Genomic DNA, 23,691 nt, shown 5'->3' with positions numbered 1-23,691 from the left:
GGACCCTGTGGGGGGTTCCTGGGAACAAAAGCCTTTCTTTGTCCCACATTCCTTTGTTGTTGTTGCTTTGGGTGCACCTCACAGCTTGCTGGGATGCAGAGATCTTAGTTCCCTGACCAGGAAATGAACCCAGCAGACCTGGCATGAGACTACTGAGTCCTAACCACTGGACCACCAGGGAATCCCCCCTCCCATTTCTTGATTACAAGAAATAGGCCTCATTCATTCCATGACCTTCTCGGAGTTGCAAAGGCAGGTTCAAACTGTTGCTAGGTAGAGACAAAGGTCCGTATAGTCAAAACTATGGTTTTTCCAGTAGTCATGTACCGATGTGAGAGTTGGACCATAAAGATGGCTGAGTGCTGAAAGATTGATGCTTTTGAACTGTGGTGTTGGAGAACTCTTCTCCAATTTCTCCATCTTGGACTGCAAGATCCAACCATTCAATCCTAAAGAAAATCAATCCTGAATATTCATTGGAAGGACCGATGCTGAAGCTGAAGCTCCAATGCTTTGGCTACCTGATGCAAAGAGCTGACTCATTGGGAAAGACCCTGATACTGGGAAAGACTGAAGGCAGGAGGAGAAGGGGACGACAGAGAACGAGATGGTTGGATGGCATCACTGACTCAATGGACATGAGCTTGAGCAAGCTCCGGGAATGGTGATGGACAGGGAAGCCTGGCACACTGCAGTCCATGGGGTCACAAACAGTTGGACAAAACTCAATGACTAAGTAACAATTAGAGAAGGGAGGGGATGCAGAAGCAAGGAACGGTCTAGAGAAACAATAGAGCAGCCTTGGGGCAGGTCTCAATATCTTTTGAGCTATTTTGCAGAAACCCCCACCAGATGGGAGAAATCCCAGACCAGTTGGAACCAGGTTGACGATGTTGACTTCCACTTCACCACCAACTAATCAGATTATCCATGAGCTACTTGATCACGTCCTCTTTGAATCATTACTATGAAATTTCTCACTACCTGCTCCAGGTTGGGACACACCGTTTTGAGGGCGTTAATCCCCTTTGTCTGGCAAAGCAATAAAGCTATTCTTTCCTATTTCACCAAAACCTGTCCCTGAGAATTAATTTGGTGTCAGGGTACAGAGGCCTGATTTGGCTTCAGAAGCTGTTGCCACAGTTCCATCAGAGGTGAAGAATTTGAAGAGGAAGGAAAGGATACCATCCAAAGCAAGTCTTCATGTGATGAAACTGGGCTCTTCTGGAAGAAGAGTCCCAACAGAACCAAATGCCATCCAGGAAGCTCTAGTTTTTTAATCATAAGCCACCCATTCTCCTTCCTTGGCCCTTTTGATAAACCTTTCTCTGCTCCAAACTTGTGTTTGAGTTTGTCTGGCCTCACTGTGTGTCAGGCACAAGAACTTGCAACAAATCTACCGTCATCAAAGTACAAAGGAAGCACTAGATCATAAAACCTGGAAAAGCAGATTAACTCTGGTGTTACTGGCAATGCTACATACAGAGCATATGTTGAAGGCAGGAGTTGTATACAGAGCAAAGACCCAACAGGTTTTCAAAAACAAAACCAAGAATTATCTGCTTGTATTCTGACAACATAATCTAGGTGATAGCTATCTTGTTTATGGAATGGTTCTACCAATGCTTCATTCCAGAAATGAAAAATATTTGGAAAAGGAAGGGTTGGAATTTAAAATCCTATTACTAATAGACAATGTACCTGGTCATCCTGAATCTGTTTGCTTTGAAAATGTCAAAGTTGTACTTTTATCTCCAAACACAACCTCAATGCTTCAGCCACTTGACAAGCCATCAGTTGGTCAAGGCCACATACACCTGCCTGATATCTGACAACATATGGTCAGCAATTAATGCAGATTTTAATCTGGACACAATGCAGTGCTTGAAATCATTACTACTGCCAGTGAATAACGTTCATCGGAGGTGCAGTAAGTGAATTAAAACCACACTCTTAATGTCTGCTGGAAGAACTTATGAAGTCGTGAATGATTTTAAAGGTTACTGAGGTTCGATGGAGAAGTTAGGAAACTCATTCACATAGCAAGACAAGTTGGTGCCAGAGGATCTGCCAACACGCTTGATGAGGAAGTGGAAGAACATATTGAAGGGCACTGAGAAGTGTTAACAACGCAGTTACTGGACAAACCTGTGGAGCCATCTACTGAGAAAGAGGAAGGCAAAGCAACTGAAGCAGAATCAGCAACGTGGACCCTATTGAAATTTGCCAAAATGTTTCAAATTTCACAATTTCAAATATATGGAATATGACCCTCAGATGAAGCATCAAAGCAACTACTCACGATCACCAAAGGATTACAATTGCTGCAGCAACACTTCAGTGAGTTAAAGCGACAACTGCAATTACAATGTTTTCCCAAAAGCTTTCAGCAAAACCACCTTCAACTATATCTTGTAGATCCCCAAAATCATCTACTCAGACATCCAACCGTGGACACTGTAATGTCTCAATGATCCTCCTTCTGATGTACAGTCAGAAAGTCAATAGTAGCCTAAAGCTATGTCACAATGCCTCACTTCATCACATAGGCACTATATCATCTCACATCATCTCTGAGGAACGTAAGTACAAGACAATACAATATCTTGAGAGTGAGACCACAATTACCCAAGTTTTATTACAGTATATAGTTACAATTGCTCTATTTTATTATTGTTGTTGTTAATCTCTTAATGTGCCTAATTTATAAGTTAAACTTTATTGTAGGTAAGTAAATATAAGAAAAAACTTCGCAATTACAAGGCATACTATCTACAGTTTCAAGCATCCACTAGGGTCCTGGGACATATTCCCCCTCAGTTAAGAGGAAAGTACTGTAGTTTTCTTGCTTCGGAGTCTCCTTGGAGAACCTTTAACCAGAACTGCTCAGAGGGAGGGAGGTTGAGAGCTGTGTCTGGCTGGCTTCTCCCTTTCTGCCGAGTTACATCCTTATGGAGCCCCTAAGAACTCTTTACACTGCAAGGCCTCCTCCTTTGACATGGGCCTAGAGCGGTACCCACGGTCACATGGCGTTGAGCACTGTGCCTGGCATCAGGACAGGCTTAGTAAGTTTTTGGTGAATGAACCAGTAACTTAAGAACCAGATATAGCACAGGGAACTCTTCAATATTATGTAATGACCTATATGGGCAAGGAACCTAAGAAAGAGTATGTGTTTGTATATACACATATATACATGCACACGTATATATCTGATTCACTGTGCTGTACTGCAGAAACTAACACAACATTGTAAATCCACTATACTCAAAACAAAAACAAAAACAATACCCCAAACCAGAATCCAAAACAGGGCTCCGAATTCCCAGTCCTCCATTATATCACCTCTACTACAGCCACCAGTCACACCATCTCCTCTGAGTGCAACCTGAGTAGATTTTCCCAGACGATTACATTAAGCCATCAAAATGTACACAATATATTCCCTTCCTTCAAAGAGTTTATAATATAACCTATTATTTCTTTAGTGTTAAATATCACTGATTAAAAGCAAGATACTCGTTAACTAAAGTAGGGCAAATGAAGAATATTACCAAACATCTCTAAGGCTCCAACTATCTATAACATTCACCTAGTACAATTCCTGAACCAAACTTGGGGGGAGAAAAAACTAGTAGTACCTGGGCACAGCCTTTTACTAATTATTGTGTTAGTTAACATTTACTGAATGCTACATGGGTTCTAGATGACCCTCCACTCCTATCTTTATGTTCTTGGTTGGATTATTAAGCCCCTCCATGCCTGAGTTCCTCATCTATAATGAAAAAAAAAGAAAAGAGGCAATCTCAAGTTGTGGTGTGTATGCATATAGAATGCTCAGATCTTATTCTTTTTCTGTGCTCTATTTTGTATGGTTATTGGAGATACAAAGACACTTCTTAATTCTTATAAACAAAACTTCCAAAACACCAAGGACTTCCATGGTGGTCCAGTGGTTAAGGATCCACCTTCCAATGCAGGGGACTTGGGACTGATCCCCGATTAGGGAACTAGGATCCCAGATGCCATGTGGACTGCATGCCACAACTTTAGGCCATGTGCTCCGGAGCCCACATGCTGCAAAGGAAGAACCAACGCAGCCACAAATAAATGTTTTAAAAATGTAATACAGTGTACTAAATAAAATGGTGAGGGGGGGAGGTACAATCACCTTTGGAGAGAGGTGTTCTCTCCCCATTTCACAGAAAGGAAATTGCGGATAAGGATGAAGATTCACTCCAAACTACACTTTCCACTATATTATTCTGCTTCTGAAAGAGAGGCAATTAACACCACTCCTCTGATTTTTAAAAGCTTCCTTGGGGCTGTCCAGTTTCCCTTCATGCTCTCCTCTGGATATTATCTTATTCTTAAGGCTTTAATAACTAGGTATTGGTAACTTCCAAATTTTATTCCTAGTCTAGGTTTTCCTATCGTTTTCTACCTGTATATCCAACAATCTAGTTGAAATCTGTTTGGTATGCCAAATTTAACTGAATTTTCCTATTTAATTAACTGCTCATTATCCTCCATCCACTGTTCTTTTTTAAATTTTTTAGGCTCTTAGTTGCAGCAAGTGGGATTATTCTCCCAATCTTACAAATAAGAGGTTAAATAACTTTTTCTCAGTCAGTAAGTAGCAGTGAGGCTTTTAACATGGAGGTGACATGCCTGCTGTGTTCCAGACACTATGAAAGATGCCCCCTACTCATCCACTGCTAACTCCCAGCCCAGGCAGTCACTCCGCACCTGACCACTGCAGACTGTTAAGAGACCAACTGGTCTCTAAAATCCACACCTACTTGCTTCTAACTGTTCTCCAAACAGCAACTGGAGTGATCTTTTGAAAATAAAGTTCTTCAAAAAGGAGGGGACATATGTATACCTATGCATATATGGTATACATGGCTGATTCATGTTGATATATGGGAGAAACCAACACAATATTGTAAAGCAATTATCCTCCAATTAGAAATAAATTAAAAAAAAAGAAAATAAAGTTCTGATCCCATCCATCTCTCAAAACCTTTCAATAACTTTCAATTATCTTTGTCTCAGGTGGTTCTTACATTGGCACTTAGCATTCCTGTTTAACCAGTCTTTTTTTTACTTTTTAGTATCCCAGAATGCTTTATTCTCTCTTCTCAGGCCTTTTAAAATGTGGCTCCTTTTACCTCAAATAACTGCCCTATTTCTCCTTTCTCCTTCCCAAGTCACTAAAACATTACTTCTGTGGAAAAGAGGTTTCTTCTTGTTCCCTGGGCCCAAGAGACTGTGAAAATCATGAAAAGAGGTCCTAAGACTTTATGTTCTTTGCGCTTGTCCCAGTTCCTAGAACTGTGCATGGCATATAGCAGGGGCTACGTAAATATATGAAAGAATGAAGAACGTGGGACTTCCCTGGTGGTCCAGGGGCTAAGACTCAGTGCTCCCAAGGCAGGGGGTCCTGGATTTGATCCCTAGAACTGGATCCCACAGGCTGCAATTAAGAGTTCACATGTTGCAACTAAGAAAAAAAATATCCTGAAGGTCACAACGAAGGGCAAAGATCTCATGTGCAGCAACTAAGACCCGGCACAGCCAAATTAACTAAAAAATAAAAAAAATTTTTTTAAAACAATAAGGAACACAGGGAAAAGCTAGGCTATATCACCTCTCACTAACTGGTGCATAGTCCAAGCTTTAAGACTTAAGATAATGACTGCGTATTTAAGTGAATTGGGTTCTGTTCTATTAGGAGGATCAGAAAATAAGAGATACTGACAATAAATTAGTTGCTGTTTTATTGGCTGTTAACACTGAGGTATAACTCCACGCTACTGTTCACTTCTGAGTCCTGACAAAGAATCCTATTTTCTGCTAAGCCTTCCCCGCCTTTTCATTTTTTCATACACGAGGACAAGGGAAAGCTTTTAAGAACATGCAATCTTATAATGCAAATCATTAACAAATACGGAGAACAATGAAAAAGAGATACTTAACCCCTTCTTGATCCCTGGTTGGGGCTCTAAGATCTTGCATGCCACATGGTATAGCACGCCCTCCCAAAAAAAGCTAAAACACATTATAGACATCAGGATATAGAAAAAGAGTGTTATTATCTTCAATTTGGGAATTCTGTAAGAAGATATATGTATCCATACAATGCAAACAATGCTCACAACTCCTCTACCTAACGTCACCCTCAAAGTCACAGGAGAAAGTCAGTCTCATTCTGTTTACAACCAGAATGACCCCTAAAATGCTTACTGGATTTGGTCCTGAATGACTTTAGGTTGTTTCAAAACCTCAAAAACATCTTCAGAGTAGGGAGATTTCTGATCACAAAGGATATTTCAAAGAATGGGCTACTAGTTCTGAAGGTCATTCCAAAGCAAAGTCTCAAGCATTTTCCCTGTTCTTGGAAAAAGCTTGTATATGACATGCTTTCAAATGCATAAATTCCATTTTAAGAAAAAAAATCAGAGTGCTTTACAGTCAGCCAGTTATCTTCAAAGGCAACAGAGCAGATGTCACAGCTCAGCCCACCATGCACTGGGGCACTCTTGCGGTTTCTCTCCTCTAGAGCACCTTGTGGCAGAAAAGCTGCATTAGGTCACTGACAAGATTTAGAGCAATAAGTGCTAGGTTGTTTCTGTAACTGAAGCTTGAGCAGTTTTCGAGCTGGTGAAGGATCTAACTGTTGAGTGCTTCTCTTCCCTGCAGAGAAAAGGAGTCAAAAAATACATTTCAATTGAATTCAAATACCACTATTGAAAACTTACTGTGTGAATACTGTGCCAGACCCTGAAGGGTATTCAAAGGACGACTTAAGAGCGCATCTGCCCTCAGGGAGATGGCTCTCTGGTAGGAAAGCCAGCTGCAACTACAACCACAATACAATCAAATGGGGACTTCCCCAGTGGTCCAGTGACTAAGATCTGCGCCCCGGTGCGGGGGGCCCGGTTCAATCCCTGGTCAGAGACTAGATCACAAATGCAACTAAGAGTTCACAGCCTGCAACTAAAGATCCCACATGTTGCAACTAACACCCGGCACTGGCAAATAAATAAACATTTTTTTAAAAAGTAATGTCAGTGTCACTTGGTAGATTCTTGAAGAATGAAAAGAGAAAAAAGGCAATGGATAGATATTTCTTGTCCTGGATCTGCCCAAACAACACAGTTTGTCAGTTTGTGGAGATTTAATTCTCAATCTACTGTGCTCCTGTCTAAAAATTTCCAATTAACTTTGAGTACCCACAATAGTCATTGTTATTGTAAGGGGGAAATAAAAGTCACCAGATGAAGGCCTTACCCTTGGAAGCCATTGTTTGTATCCACACAATACAAACAATGCTCACAACTCCTCTACCTTAAAATCACCCTCAAAGTCACAGGAGAAAAGCAGTCTCATTCCCTTTACAATCCAAATGACCCCTAAAATGTTTTGAAGGGCAGTGTACATCTGAAGGGCCATCAGATGTACAACAGTGCAAGCTCTGGTCCCCTTAAGACAGGCTTACCGAGCTGTACTGACACCTCCTGGAGGCACTGGGTACTTTCGTCCATAAAGGCGTGCAGCTGCTTCACGGATCCTTGCAGTTCGTCCATCTGCAGACAACAGACAACTGTGAACTGGAAGGGTGCACGGCTTCTGCGTGGCTCCTCAAACACACCAAGCGAGCTCCTGCTCAGGAGCTTTGCTTTGGCTGCTCTTTCAACCTGGAATGCTTATGCCAGACATTTTGTTTGCCCTTTCACATCCATAATCACCCCTCTCCACAGTGCTCTAACTCCTGAGCAGACTGACCTGCACAACCTCAACAGGATCCCAGGTCCTCTGGCTTCTAGGTGGGCCTGACCAAGAGGGAGCCAAGCAGGAGCCGAATGACCTCAGGGTATTTTTACCTGAGCCTGCTCCTGGAAGGGTCATCTGGAGTTACTAGTGTCTCTCAACTGAAGACCATGGCTCTTTCAGGACAGCCCACCATACAACTCCCTGCCAGGTACCACAGTGACTGTTTCACCCTTCAGCTGAGGAGTAGGAACAGCTCAGCTGCCTCTTAGCCCCAGATCACTTCACTTCACTTTTGAATTCCTGATACCCACATCTTTATACTCAGCCCTTTTGTAAACAGACTCTCCATACTCTATATCAAATGCCACCTGCTTCCTGTTCATATTGGGCTGACCAAAAAGTTCGTTTGGGTTTTTGTAAGCTCTTATGTAATGTGAACAAAGTTTTTGGCCAACCTAATACTTGGATTGAGGGACTTCCCTGATGGCCCAGTAGATAAGACTTTGTACTTCCAATTCATGAGGTGCAGGTTCAATCCCTGTTCAGGGAACTAAGATCCCACATACTGTGTGGTACAACCAAAATAAAAGTAACAAACAAATAAAAAAGTCCAACTTGAGACCTCATGCTATAAGTTTAAGAAGGTATTTTGGCAAAAAAAGAAAAATTGGGGTTGACATTCTTCAAAATGTCCTCATGGCTCACTTCCCCATTTCTTTCAAGTCTTTATTAAGGTGGCACCTAAGAAGGGCCTTCAACCCCTCTACATAGCAAACTGAAGCCCTCCCGGCATATTCTCTTCCTCCACCTGACTTAATAGCATTTATCACCATTTACTTGTTTATTTTCTTTCACTGTCTCTCCAATGTTTCCCCAAGGTAGAGTTGAATATACTTATCTAATTACACATGTTCTCCAGCTCTTTTAACAAGGATGGGAAGGTATCAAAGCTGAATAACTCAGCCAAAGAAACATGACCCAACTCACCACCAATTCCATACAATCAAAGAGTTTAGTCTGGTTCTGCAGTATCTTCTGGTAGTCAGGTTTTGTATTAAGGACTTCACTCTGGGAAGACCCAACATACATTCTAGGTTCCACTTCAACTTCAGTATTTTTGGTTTCAGCTGATCCTCTAAAAACAAAATACAACAAAAAAACTTTCAAATAATTTTACAATTATTTTCTGTGGGAAAATAGCAAAGATTTACCCAGGGAAAACACTTCCTAAAAGGCTTTACTAACCTGAATCAATATTCTTCCACCCCAGGGTGAGCATAGGTTCTCTTACTAACAGGAGATTCTGAGATAATTATCCCGTGTTAATGTTTTTATACCTCTGGACTCCAGGAAATGCTAGGTTAGTTGACTCCATCTAACAGTAAGGTCCATTTACAAAAAGGACTACTGGGGTAACGCCTGAAGTTAACATCTATGATCTTTTACCAAAAAGATGTTGGCCCACTTCAATTATCTAGAATAACTCATTATAATGGAGAGTTTATGAAAACTGCTGATGACTCTTTAGTCATAACAAACCCAATGAGGTAGGTAGTAATATTATCCCATTTTCAAATGAGGAACTTCAGATTAAGTGGACTTCCCAAGGTCACAGAACTAAGAATTAGTTAGGATTTGAACAGAGACAGTCTGCTTCCAGAAGCTTTCCTGTTAATATAAACTATGGCCCGTCAAAAGTGTTTATTCTGAAACTGCCATCTTACACATTATCTGTCTTCATACATAGAACATGTAAAGGGTGAAGAAAGTAGTAAGTATCAATGCTTGGATTAGGGAAGCTTCTCATACTGTGCTCCTCAAGGTGCCTCTCTACTAGGAGGCCACTTTGGCAATTATTATTTTGGCTAATGTTTTATAGTTGTGTTTCTAGCTAAGGTTCTGTTTGGGGAAAAAAGCTTAAAATCATTGGTTTGGACAGTAAAATGAAACCAAAATCTAGCACTTTCCCATTTTATTATGCCTTCAAGACCCAAAGATCGTCTCTCTCCTGTAGACCCACTTCCATCACCCCTTTCACCCCGTGTCTCCATGAGGGCCCTGGCTGTGGTTCTCTCCCACAGTCGCAGCTTTTCAAAGGCCATGTGCTCACTGAAGTCCCTTGATACTGTTCCTAGCCCAGCGGTACAGGGCAGAGACATGCCTGTCTCCCCCAGAATGTGGAACAGCAGCCAAGGGCACAGAACAGAGGCAGTTCTGTTCTTTGACTGAAAATAGTGACAACTCTTCCTTCCCAGCCCCCTCACTCTCCATTTCCAGTCACACTGTTCATATATACTCTACAGAAATTTGATGAGTTCTGGATTCATCATTCAACTTGTGCTAAGAGAACTGAAATCAAATCAAAAGTCACAAGGTAAAACCTTCCTATTTCCTGTCATAGATCTAACCTTGATAGGATCTTTTCAGCCTCTTCCTGGTAGCGCAGCAAGAGCTGATCCCAACTTTGACGTTCTAAAGAAAACCTACAGAAGCAGGAAAAAATTCAGTTAACTTTTGATCATCTCATTCTGAATCACTCAGGGCAACCATACATTAGGTGTCTACTCTGATTCTAAGATGTGAATAAAAAGGTCATAAAAAAAAAAAGATTAGAAAGCACGACCAAGTCAGAGAATATTAATCAAATCAAACATGAGTCTTTACATCAAATCCACATCCTTAGTCTCTAGACTCCATTCTATGAAACTGGCCATCAATACAGTCCATAAACCACTCCAGTGTCTTTGCCTGAGAAATCCCATGGTCAGAGGAGCCTGGTGGGCTACAGTCCATGGGGTCAAGAAAGAGTCGGACACAACTTAGTGACAAAGCGCCAACAGTACATAAATCCCAGTGTGCAGCTTTCCAACACTGACACACTGAAAAGGACGTTTACTATCCATTTCTGGGTTTAGTTATTTCCCCAGACAAATTTAGATTTCCCAACAAAAGTTCACTCATTTTCACTTACTTTGTTATATATTCCTTCATCTCAGCCACTGAAGTTTCCAGAGCCAAATCTGATACTCTTCTAGAAGAGACAGGATTATGAGATTAACAGAAATCTTCCAAGAGTGTTTGCTTTTAGTATTGGATGTCTCACATAATTTTAACAGCAATAAAACATGTTCAGAATTTATCTTTCAACGAATATTTAGTCTTAGACTCTAATTCACTTTTGCACTAGGTATTAGCTTTCTCACTGGGCTCTTCATTGTCTATTTCCCTCATCAATTTGAATTCACACGTGAACAGATTAACCTCTCTTCAAATATTCCTTTTGTGCTTTTCATTTCTTAAAAATTCAGTGACTCTCTACTACGTTCAGAAGAAAAGCCAGAACTCCTTAACCTGGCACTTAAGGTTCTGTGTTCTGGCTCTGTCCAGCTAATTAACTTTGATTCCTGCCGTTACCCTTTATCTCTTCTATCCATACAATGCCACTCAGCCTCAAATATCTGCCGGTTTCAATCTTCAAAGTTTTGTTCACAACATTTTTTTTTTATTTAGCCTCTTGCCTTCCCACTAATCAAAACCTTAATAGCTTTTTCATACAACTGTCTTTGCACTTAAGTTGAAGCTTTCAGTTGGATATGTTCTCCTTAAACCAATAGCTTGGCTAGTAGGGCGATTAATTCTAACGGAAAAGCAGGAGGCATTGAAAATGCCAAAATTTTGCAGATGCACTTGGTACTCTACCCGGCAAAGGCAAATCAGCTGTGTCACCTTTTATGTTTTTCTATCAAAGCCTGTGACAAACAGCCTCTATCACCTTTAGCTGCAATACAGCAGCCTATGGTTTAAATATATTTCGTTAAAAGAGGAGCAATGTCGAGCTAACATAATTTTCATTTCCTGAATAGCAATGTTAATTCTAAGGATCCATGGAAAGGCAGACCTTTGTGAAGTTGAAAGTGTAAGATCAAGTCATGTAATTTGTTGCAGGATGAGGAGAGGGCTTGGTGTTGCCCCTGCTGAGCAACTACCAGTTTCGGGGGAGGCGGGGTGGCGGCGGGCAGTGGTGGCAGCTGTAAACTTTCTCTTAATACTCTTGCTGGCCAACAGCTAAAAACATGACTTTATCTACAACTAGCATGGCTAGCAAAAATATGAATGCTTTTTGTCTCATCTTCACATATTTGGTTCCTCCTCATCATCCAGGTCTTACAGGTCTCAGTGCAAACGGCAAATCATTAGAGGACTTCTCTGAACACTCTAGTGTAAGTTGCCCACTGCTTCAAGTCACTATCATATTGCCTGCCCAATTAGATTATCACTGAAATCATTCAGATTATATCTGAAGTCACTATTTTCTAAGTAGTTTGTCTCTCCTACTACAATGAATAAGAAGAAAGATCTTGCTTGATTATTCATCACTATATCTCCAGCTTCCGCACGGTACATAGAAGATGCTGGATAAACGTTTGATAAGTGAATGAACAACTGTCTAATTAAGTCTTATTTCTCCAAAGAAGCCATACGGATTGCTGATAGGCACATGAAGATGCTCAACATCACTCTTAGAGAAATGCAAGCAAAACTATAATGAGGGGCTTCCCTGATGTCTCAGTGGTAAAGAATCCACCTGCCAATGCAGGAGACACGGGTTCAATCCCTGATCCACGAATATCCCACATGCCTCAGAGCAACTAACCCATGCGCCACAACTACTGATCCTATGCACAGAGCCGGAGAGTCAAAACTACCTAGCCCACGTACTGCAACTTCTGAAGCCTGTGCACCCAGAGCCTGTGCTCTGCAACAAGAGTGGCCACCACAATAAGAAGTCCAGGTACCGTGACTAGACAGTAGCCCCTGCTCAATGCAACTAGAGAAAAAAATCGCGCACCAACAAAGACCCAGCACAGCCAAACATTAAATAAATAAGCAAATAAAATTATATATAAAAACTACAATGAGGTATAACCTTATACCCATCAGAAATGGCCATCATGAAAAAGTCTACAAATAATAAATGCTGGACAGTGTGTATAAAAAATGGAAACCTTCCTAACACTGTTGGTGGAAGGGTAAATTGGTGCAGTCACTATGGAAAACAGTGTGAAAGTTCCGTAAAAAAGTAAAAATAGAGTTACCATATGACCTAGCAACCTAACTACTGGGCATATATTCGGAAAAGACAAAAACTAATTAAAAAAGATGATGCTATGAAAGTGCTCACTCAATATGTCAGCAAATTTGGAAAACTCAGCAGTGGCCACAGGACTGGAAAAGGTCAGTTTCCATTCCAATCTCAAAGAAAGGCAATGCCAAAGAACGCTCAAATTAACACACAATTGCACTCCTCCCACATGCTAGTAAATGCTCAAAATTCTCCAAGCCAGGCTTCAGCAATACGTGAACCATGAACTTCCAGATGTTCAAGCTGGTTTTCGAAAAGGCAGGAACCAGAGATCAAATTGCCAACATCTGCAGGATTATCGAAAAAGCAAGAGAGCTTCAGAAAAACATCTACTTCTGCTTTATTGACTATGCCAAAGCCTTTGACTGTGTGAGTCACAATAAACTATGGAAAATTCTGAGAGATGGGAATACCAAACCACCGGACCTGCCTCTTGAGAAACCTGTATGAAACTCAGGAAGCAACCGTTAGAACTGGACATGGAACAACAGACTGGTTCCAAATAGGAAAAGAAGTACATCAAGGCTGTATATTGTCACCCTGCTTATTTAACTTCTATGCAGAGTACATCATGAGAAATGCTGGGCTGGAGGAAGCACAAGCTGGCATCAAGACTGCTGGGAGAAATATCAATAACGTCAGATATGCAGATGACACCACCCTTATGGCAGAAAGGGAAGAAGAACTAAAGAGCCTCTCGATGAAAGTGAAAGAGGAAACTGAAAAAGTTGGCTTAAAGCTCAACATTCAGAAAACGAAGATCATGGCATCCAGTCCCATCACTTCATGGCAAATAGATGGGGAAACAGTGGAAACAGCGGCTGACTTTATTTTTGGGGGCTCCAAAATCACTGCAGATGGTGACTGCAGCCATGAAATTAAAAGACGCTTACTCCTTGGAAGGAAAGTTATGACTAACTTAGACAGCATATTAAAAAGCAGAGACATTCTTTGTCAACAAAGGTCTGTCTGGTCAAGGCTATGGTTTTTCCAGTAGTCACATATGGATGTGAGAGTTGGACTATAAAGAAAGCTGAGCCCCGAAAAATTGATGCTTTTGAACTGTGGTGTTGGAGAAGACTCTTGAGAGTCCCTTGGACTGCAAGGAGATCCAACCAGTCCATCCTAAAGGAGATCAGTCCTGGATGTTCATTGGAAGAACTGATGCTGAAGCTGAAAATCCAATACTTTGGCCACATGATGTGAAGAGCTGACTCATTTGAAAAAACTCTCATGCTGGGAAAGACTGAGGGCAGGAGGAGAAGGGGACGACAGAGGATGAGACGGTTGGATGGCATCACAGACTCAATGGACATGGGTTTGGGTAGACTCTGGCAGTTGGTGATGGATAGGGAGACCTGGCGTGCTGCGGTTCATGGGGTTGCAAAGAGTCAGACATGACTGAGGGACTGAACTGAATTAAAAAAGATACATGTACCCCAACATTCATAGAGCACTATTTACAATAGCCAAGACATAGAAGCAACCTAAATGTCCATCAACAGATGAACAGATAAAGATGTGATGTATGTGTGTACACACACACACACACACACACACACACACAGGAATATTACTCAGCCATAAAAAAGAATGAAATAAATGCCATTTGCAGCAACATGGATGGACCTAGAGATTATACTAACAGATTAAGTCAGACAAAGAAAGACAAATTCCATACATCACTTATTTGTGGGATCTAAAATATGATACAAATGAACTGAAGTATACACAAACACACGCACATATACACACACATATAACTGAATCACTTTGATGTACACTAGAAATTAACACTGTAAAATAACTATACTTCAATGTAAAAAATTAAAAAAGAAAAAGTCCTTATTCAACTATAATTTTGGACAGAAAGGGAACTGCTCTTACCCTTCTGAATCTTCAAAACATTTTTGTAGTGTTCCATTACTTTCCAATTTGTCTGCAAAATGTTTCAACTCTTCAGAAAGGGAAGATGCTACAGAGAATAAAATTATATGTTATAAAATAAAGAGAATACTTTTCACAGTGAGCTGCTGACAAAGATGTAATATACGTATGGTAGTCTCAGCTCTAGGGTCACCTGTTACATTCTGGCCCTCTCACCTATTCAAAAAAGTGATAGAAATATGCGGGAAGATTTTACCTTTTTTCTTTGGGTAGGTACAGATAAAATGGAAGACAACTCCTCTTTATAACATTTATAATAGTGTTTTTCACAGAACTGATGAAGAAGCAGTTTAAAAGATGTGTTAGAAAAGTGTATCTGCGTTGACAATTCACTCTTTCAAGAGATCTGATCTGCTGGCACTAGGTGAAAAAACTTATTACAGAAGTCAGAAATGCTAGCAGCAAATAAAAAAATGATGGGCATAAGGTAAAAACAGGTCTCTGCTTAGACTTAAAAAGAGTTCACAATTAAATTCAGGTGAGGAATGCAAACGGGAAAAGATATGTTAAATAGCTATCAAAATAAACCTGGACATGTCTACCCTAATTACAGTAATAGTGCAATTCTGAGATAAACAGCTTTAACTGGCAAGTAAGTCTGACTTCATGTATTTTCTAGGTCTTTTATTTCTGACCTGGATGATTGTATAATTACACTGCAAGGAGAATAGCTACTTCCTAGAAAGCTGAAAATTGACTCCCAGGGAAGAATATTTGCAACTTATGTCACAGACAAAAGCTAATTTCCTTAACACATAAAGAGTGCCTGCAAAACCAATATAAAAGAGGCAATATCTCAATTTTAAGAAATGAACAAAGGATATGGAGAGACAATACACAGAAAATAAAGTACAAATGGCTCTCCTCTAAAAATACGAAAAAATATTATCCTCTTCAAAAGAAACACAGATTAAAACCCCAAAAAGACCTTTAAATAATACCTACTAAATAATAAAAAAAATCTAAACTTTTAGTTACAGTACACTTATACTAGTTAATTCTAATATATCTTATTTTTACTTGAATATGTGCTAAGAGGCTTGTATAAAAAGGTATTCATTATCCATTCACTGTAATGACAAAAGACTGAAAGCAAACCTAAAAGCCCATCAATAAAGAACCATTTAAATGAAATATGGTACATTTATAAAATAGAGCAACATGTAGCTGCTAAAATATCAAGACAGCTCTATCAGTGTGATAAAGAACTATCTGCAAGATAAATTAAGGTTTAAAAAAACAACAAACAAGATTAAGAACAGTGTGTAGAGAGGATTATTTGATTTTAATGGATAAATGTTTAGAAATGCAATAAATTTGCAAAGATATCCAAGAAGCTGGTGGCTGTGGTTGCCTCTGGGAGGAGAGGAGCTGAGACTGGGGGTCATGGGGCAAGAGGCTTACTTTTAGACCTTCTAAACTTCGTAAGCACATATTCTTATCTTTTTTAATGCAGTTCCCCACCAAAATGGAGGAGGCCTGGTTGTGTAAGGTAGCAGCTCCTATAAGTAGCGACCCCAAGAGGTTTCAACCAACCCTAACGGAAGGTACAGACCAAGGTCAAAGCTCGAGTGTCTGCTCTTAGCAACTTACCTTTGGCTCTGAAACTTTCAAGACTGAAGCCCTCAGTTCCCCTTAGGAAAGGTTCAAGTTTCTGAACAGAGAACTAAATAAAGAAAAGCATTTTCAGTACAACAACCAAGATTTGCCAGGCCAATCCTGAATTCATGTAATCTTAGGACATTTAATAAATGTAAGCAAGCATGATTTAATTCTACACCTAAGATTTTTCATATAAACAAAACAAGAAAATAAAAAGGTAAGGAAAAAATTCTTTGTTGCCTAGACTACGTGATGTGATTTTTGATTCAGGGGGAAAAATGGTCATTTAATTCACACAAATGACTTGCTTATCTACACTGATGCAATCACCAGTTAGTCACATAATTCCAATTTAGAGAGCAGCCAGATCTCAAATGTCTGCTTAAACTTAGATATGACCTCCACCGACCTTAAAGTCCCATCATTTGCTGCTAATGAGCAAAATATACTAGACAGGGGAACTCTCTTAACTGCTCAGTTAGCCACAGCAATACCAATGGGACTCGTAGAGCCCGACCCAGAGACAAAACTTCTGGGATTAAATCTGGCTTTTAAATTAATCTCACTAGAGAGAAACACCTTTTACTCTTTACTGATAAATCACACAGTACTGACGTGTCTTTGAGGATGTCACAATAACAGTTTAAAAAAAAAAGGAAAGAAAAAGAAAACACTCCCAATTCTGAGACTTGACTCTCACCTGGAAACTGGAAAGGAGGAGAGAGCTCAGCCGTTTGCTTTCTGTTAGGTCGACACTGATGGATCTGCAGAGCTCTAACATAAAATATTACCACATTCAAAGAGCTGGACATTTATACAGTTAGCAAAGTAAAAAACAAAAAAACACCTGAAAAATTCCCTCCCTCTTGATGCAGCCCAAATTAAGGTAAAAAAAACCCAAGAAGTCTTCTCTAATCTGTCTTCTTACATCTAATTTGTTCAAGATCACCAGAGAATGAAATTTACCTATCTGTGCATCCTAAGTTTAAAAAGTTAAAAGAACCTTTTATGTATTACCTTAAAATCTTGTCTTGCTAAATAAAACAGATTTAAAAAAATAATTTAACTTCTCTTTGTGTTTTATATTCACCATTTGAAGAAAGGAGATGGGAATATTTCAGAATTTTTGTGATAGCCATTGTAGTGTGCTTTAAATGAGTTCCTCTTTACAGATGGGGAAACTGAAGCTCAGAGGGGAGACACTTGTCTGAAGCCAGAGACAATAACATTAATAGTAAGTTTGTTGAACACAGACTATCTAACAGGAATTTTATTAAATTCTAACCGTCACCCTCACTTGAGGCAAGTGACTTATCAGCCTAACCATTTAACAAAGGTTAGGTGCTGGGCAACTTGCCCAAGGTCACACAGTGCATCAGCCTGAACTAAACAGGCATTTTACATAATTATGCCACTGAATCCTCAGCTATAAAAGATGTAGATAATGTTTTTCCCAATTATGTCCATTTTAAAACATCATTCTTATACAGCAAAGGAAATCTGCTTTGAGAATTAGGAGAGATACCTGTCTTTTAGCCCTCCAGCCTCAGCTGGCTGTTTTTAAGTTCTTTTGCGCCCTCTCTTGATTACTTCTTCTCACTTTTAGTCATGAAAAATAAGATACCTTCTGCCTATAACCAAAGAAATCTGGGAAGTGGCCAGGAATAACCAGAAAATAACAAATCCTATACGTCAGTGATTTTTTATTACACAGAATTTTAGGTCCACATGCTCTGGAACATAGATGAACGTAATAAGGGTAACCTTAGGAAACTGCAATTTCTTGGCACATCTATGGAGGAAGTATACAAGCATAACCATGGCAGCAATTTTCTGATATGCTACATGGCTGTTCTTAGGTAGATTTCCTTCTAAACATCAGACCTTCAGGAAGTGAAGTAATATCTTTAATCATGATAACTTAACACGAGCTATATTTATTTATTATGTGCCAAGTACTGTGTTATGTATCAACTCATTTAATTCTCAGTCTTGTAAAATACGTATTATCTCACCCCATTTACTGATGAGGACCGTAAAGCAAAGGAGATTAAACTGTTCAAGGTCACAAAGCTAGTTAAGTTCTTCCTGAAATGTGCTACTTTCCACATTAAATCTTGTCCTTCAGTGCTTCCTGAGATGCTATTATTATAAATTCACACAAAATCACATTCAAATACACCATGTCTCAAAACTAGGTTTTTACCCTATTTTTATGGGTTCTTCCCTCTGAGATATTTTCAGTTATAAAACCTAAAATCAGGTAGCAACCCATCCACCTTCTATTCTACTTTAGGATACGAGGAAGAAAGCCAGAGGAAATCTTTACTTCTAGCCAATGTGAATGCTGAACATTCACTGAGCAAAGGTGAATGCTGAACAACTGTAAATCAGATTTTCTGTCCATGGTATAGATTACAATGGGTAGCTAATAACATGATATAAACAGCATTGATACTGAATACTTACTAGGTGTTTGACATCAATACTTATAATCTGAGAATACTCCTATAGATGAGGAAACTGAAGCTCAGAGAGGTGAAGTCATCTGTTCAGTCACATAGCTATTAAGTAGCCAAGACAAGCCTAACTTCCTGCCATGCCTCACTGCCTCTTATCTGAGCTGGAGTCCAGTCTTATGTACAAAGCACCCCACCTGTGATGCCCTGATGAAAGGGAGGCAGTGACTTCCGCCGGTTCGTTTCCTTCATACTTGCTCGCCGCCAGGACTGCCTCCTGGCTTGATGACAAGGAGACTGCTCTGGAGACAAATGAAAGGACCTGGATTCAAGTCCTTCCTGGTGGCTGAGATCACCACTTTCCCCTTTTGGGGGGCTACGGCCAAGGTGAATTCGTTCCTTTGAAACACGTTCAGTCCTCTTCAGGGAGGCAGACGATTTATTACACACTTCCACAGGGTTGGGATCTGATTCCAGTTGACGATCATGAGTCTTAGATGCCACTGGTTCCTCTTCTAGCACTTGTCATAAAAAAGTCAAAATACAGAATCAAACCCATCACAACTAAGAATCTGTGCAAAAAAAGTGGCAAAAGGAAACATATGCCCCAGGTCATGGAAACATCGAGGAAGCATCTCTGCAAATACACAAATAAGTGATTTCAAATCCACCAAGAGCCAGGAGGTATTTAGGTAAAGCTCATGAACCTAAACCCAAGGCAAGAAGGTACTGAACTTCACGAATACTCACCTTTTACTATCTCCGGTCTGGAAGTCATCCTGAGGTGAGAATCCTGAAACAGGAAAATGAAGTAATCTGTTCTCCACATTTCAGTCCCAGTCTTGCTGGGGCTTTACTCCCCCAGAATCAGCCTTGCGCTTTCTCGTCTCTTTGAACCGCCCCTTTTTGCCCCATGAAATTCTACCTGCCTGACAAGGCCCAGCCCAACCTCACCTCCACACCTCTTCCACAGAACATCAGCAGGGCTCATCACATCCTGTTCTGAATTTCTACAGAATTTATCACTAGAAATAATCTTATCTTCCTTAACATATATCTCTTAGTTCCCAATTATTTTGTGTTTAATAAGGGCTTAATTGCATAACTCAATCAATGGCCTTATGATCTACATGGTCTTCAAAACATGAACAATCACTTTACCCTTTACTTATTAATTCTGCAGATTCAAAGGCCTGTCCATTCTACTTCCAACAATCTCTAAAACTCTTCCAACTTCCAGCTATCTATTTAGTTCAGATCTCATAGTTTCTATCCCTCTCCCTCACTTCCCCCAAGAATCGAACAGCCACTCCACGAGTTTTTCCTACATGCAGCATTGTTCCTCTCCAATACATTCTTTATTTTTTTGAGCAGCTTGTGGGATTTTAGTTTCCCAGCCAGGGACTGAACTCCGGCCCTTGAAGTGAAAGCTCTGAGTCCTAACTACTGGACTGCTGGGTAATTCCCTCCAATCCATTCTTTAGACAGCAGCAGATTCCTCCAGTGTACTGAACACCTTCCAGAAGCTAGTCCTAACTAGTACCTACTCCTGCTTTCTCCTGCTACTCCCATTCCATGCACCACTTTTTTTTTTAAGTTTCTGTTTCTTTTTTAATTGTGCTGAAATATACACAACATAAAATTTACCATCTTAATCATTTTTAAGTGTACATACAGTTCAGTGATATTAAGTACATCCACATTGCTGGCTACCATCACCACCATCCATCCAGAAAACTCTTTTCATTTTCCACACACCACTTCTGAATCTTTGTACACATTGCCTTATAACTTATTCTTCCTTCCCAATCGAGCTCAAGTGTGAAGCTTTCATGCCACTTCTCTTTGGCAGAGTTGGCAGCTCCACCCCTGGGCCTCCCTGGCACTGGTTGTAAAGTCTGTTTACACGTCTCCCGGGGCCAGACTGTATTTCTAGTGCCTGTCACAGACAAGTAACTGACTGGAAAAGGGCAGGAACATGACCAAGCCTCCCCCTCCACCACCAATAAAAATCCATACGGGGTGGGGGGAGTGCTTAGTAAAGAAAAATAAATATATGTGAAGGGACAACGTGGAAAAGATAAGAGAATAACGAGGGGTAGTAGGATCAAGGATCTAAATCGTCACAGTTACGACTGTATCATTCAGATGAAAGGCCGGTTACTTAACAGCAACCACTGACACCTTTTTAAGCGCGTATTACATGCCAGGACCTGAGTATGTAAAAACTGTATGTGCGTTACTGCGCCATTTAATCGTTGCCACAGCTCTGGAAGTACCATCAACAGTTTCACGCTGCAGTCAGTTGAACTGAAATTCAGAGGCGCAAAAAAAAAAAAAAAACAACCAAACTTGTTAGGCAGCCAGCCTGGAGCAGAGGCGAAATTCGAACCCTGGCCTGTGTGACCCACCCCACCCCGCTTTCAACCTTCCACCATCAGTGACGTCTAGACCACGGGCTCTGCAAACAGCTCCCGAGCGAGAGGCGCCTCTCGCCCCGGGGTCTCCTCTTACCCGGTTTCGGGCGTGACGACGGGCAGGCAGGGTGTGGGCTGAGCCGAGTTGTCCGACCCCAAAGAGGCTGGTGCGGAGGGAAGGGAGGCCTCGTCCGTGAACAGGCCTGCGACTTTTTCACCTCAGAGAGACGCCTGTCCAGCCCAGAGCCTCCGTCTCCGAAACACAAGGCCGCAGGTCACTCTTTCCGCCACGCCGAGTTACCCCTGGACGCGCTGCACCAAGGACGCTGCTCCTTCCAACTCTGGGACCGCTTCACTAGCTTCCAGCGGCCCCAGAGCCGCCCCTTAGAAAACTCCCGCCGGCTAACGACGCATGCGCGGCTGGCGGGCTCCCGGGCTCGCGCAAGCGCACAACGCCGCTTCCTCGAGGCGCATGCGCAAACCGTTGTTGGAGACTTGTGGCCCCGCCCGGTTTGTCCAAGTTCTTCCCCGCCCGATTTTGGCGAAGTTACCACCTTCCCAACGACGGCACGCCCAAGGAGCCCCTGACTAGGTACCGTTACATCGTCGTGTTCTTTGCGCCTGACATGCCCAGACAGGGAGCAGAGGCCCAGAAAGGTACTTGCCAAAGGAATTCATTAGCGAGTGGGCAGTGATGCCCTGTCCGGTCGCTAGGCCACAATCCCTCTCTCCATTTGTCTTAACTCTAAAATTGTGGACTCTCCCAGGGCAACTGGGATAACTTTTTCCAGTTCTCCTGTAGCATATTTCCTCTTTTTGTGGCCCCTTCAACACCTGCGAAAGTTCAGGATCTTTCCTTTTACAACTTCATTGCAGACCTCCCCCTCCCCAAATTGCTTGCCACTCTTCTCATCACCCCCATTGCTTCTGCTCCTTTGCTTGGCCTGAGAAGTCCTTCCCGGATTATTCTTGGCAGAATTCTCCAATTTTAAGCCTCAATTGAGGGTCCAGTGCAAGCTTTCTCTGAGGCCCCAGGCTGGAAAGCAGATGCCCTTTCTGTGCTCCCGGGAGCCTAGCCTGCGCCTGGCACATTGTCCATTGCTGGCTTGGGGCTCCCGTATAGCACGCTGCTGCTTCAGCACCCAGCATGATGCCATCAGAGTGTCACCTTGCATGTACAGGCCTTCTGCATCTGAAATCTCGGCAAGTGTTGAATCACAAGCAGTCCACAAAAATTGGTTAATGAACCACAGCTGGAATGTGACTGTGGTCATCGTTCCATAGCAGCTGTGGTCCCTGGAAAAGTTTTCTGGTGGTAGGCAGAAATCTGCCTTCCTGAAATTTCCACCGTGTGGTTCTAGCATGTTGACTCCCAACAGATGTCTGAAGCAGAAAGTTGCTCTTTGTTCCCTGAGTATCACTTTCTGGAGCCTAGTTCCTTCTCTTCCCACCCCACTCCTTCAGCTCGTTGCACGGCGGGCAAGTATGTTGCCTCGTGGAATCCAGAACCAGTACATCCTCTAGGTCCTTCCCCTACTTTCAGTTCTTCCATGACTCTACTGTCCACACGATGTGGACATTCCTTCCCTCATAAGGCACTGTGTGATCTCACCCAGCCTCTTTCATCGTTCCCCACACCAGTGATCTCTTTCAGTTCCCTGATCCTGCTCTCCTTTCTTACTACTAAGCTTTCTACATGCTGTTCCTCTTCCTGGAACATATTGTCTCCATCTCCTGCCTGCAACACATCACCACCTCCTTCATCTGTCAACATCTCAACCTTAGGAATCATTGCAGCCTTTCCTGATCCCTCCAGCTCCCTGACCACCCCTTGGCCACTGAATTTGCTTCCTCTTTCTCAGGTTCATATATTGTAACCCTCAATGCCCAGCACAGGCCTGGCTGTTGTTAGACCCTCAAAAAAGAGATCTGGAATTCCATGGTGATCTAGTGGTTAGGACTCATTGCTCTCACTGCTGAGGGCCGATATTCAACCCCTGGTCTGAAAACTAACATTCCACAAAAAAAATAAATAATTTTCATGTGGTTGCTGGCTTCCAAGATAGCCCCCAACGACCTCCACTTTCTGCTGTTCATGCCCTTGTCTAGTTCTCTTCCAAAAGGAATACGGCTAATCTGTATAACTAGTGAGATGCTGCAGAAATGATAGTGTACGATTTTCAAGGCTTAAGTCATAAAAGACACTGTGACCTCTTCTGCTTTCCTATAGATCACTTGCTCTAAGGCAAGCCAACTGCCATGTTGTGAGGATACTCAAACAGCCCTAGGGCAAGGTCCACAGGGGGAGGAACTGAGGCCTCCTGCCCACCCTCACTTACCAGGC

The 23,691-nt window shown here is 41.6% G+C and overlaps 1 protein-coding gene across 2 annotated transcripts; it reads right to left on the bottom strand.

The window, feature by feature from the left end:
• Positions 1-4,107: 4,107 nt before the first annotated feature.
• Positions 4,108-21,764, bottom strand: DSN1 (DSN1 homolog, MIS12 kinetochore complex component). Of its 2 annotated transcripts, XM_027558608.1 has the most exons (11): positions 21,445-21,764; positions 19,681-19,723; positions 19,128-19,451; positions 17,172-17,245; positions 16,463-16,535; positions 14,810-14,897; positions 10,751-10,810; positions 10,188-10,262; positions 8,767-8,914; positions 7,505-7,592; positions 4,108-6,699 (listed from the first exon to the last, which is right to left on the bottom strand). In XM_027558608.1, the coding sequence occupies exons 2-11, from the start codon at positions 19,706-19,708 to the stop codon at positions 6,596-6,598; spliced, it is 1,062 nt and encodes a 353-aa protein (XP_027414409.1). In that variant the 5' UTR covers positions 19,709-19,723; positions 21,445-21,764; the 3' UTR covers positions 4,108-6,595. The 2 variants fall into 2 exon arrangements, with proteins under 2 accessions (XP_027414409.1, XP_027414410.1); XM_027558609.1 differs by lacking the exon at positions 19,681-19,723 and having other exon boundaries at positions 21,445-21,762.
• Positions 21,765-23,691: the final 1,927 nt, after the last annotated feature.

Source organism: Bos indicus x Bos taurus, chromosome 13 (assembly GCF_003369695.1).
Source record: "Bos indicus x Bos taurus breed Angus x Brahman F1 hybrid chromosome 13, Bos_hybrid_MaternalHap_v2.0, whole genome shotgun sequence".
In the NCBI taxonomy this organism is placed as follows: Eukaryota; Metazoa; Chordata; class Mammalia; order Artiodactyla; family Bovidae; genus Bos; species Bos indicus x Bos taurus.
Note: the sequence above shows the minus strand (reverse complement) of the source record. Positions and strands in the feature narration are given on the sequence as shown.

Bases quoted from the DNA above. Each gene is read 5' to 3' on its own strand.
- DSN1 (XM_027558608.1), bottom strand. From the start codon at position 19,708: ATGACTTCCAGACCGGAGATAGTAAAAG. The intron at 17,246-19,127 runs GTGGGGTGCTTT...ATTTTATGTTAG, and splicing joins CTTTCATCAGGGCATCACAG to AGCTCTGCAGATCCATCAGT. The intron at 16,536-17,171 runs GTGAGAGTCAAG...TTCTTTATTTAG, and splicing joins TCCTCCTTTCCAGTTTCCAG to TTCTCTGTTCAGAAACTTGA.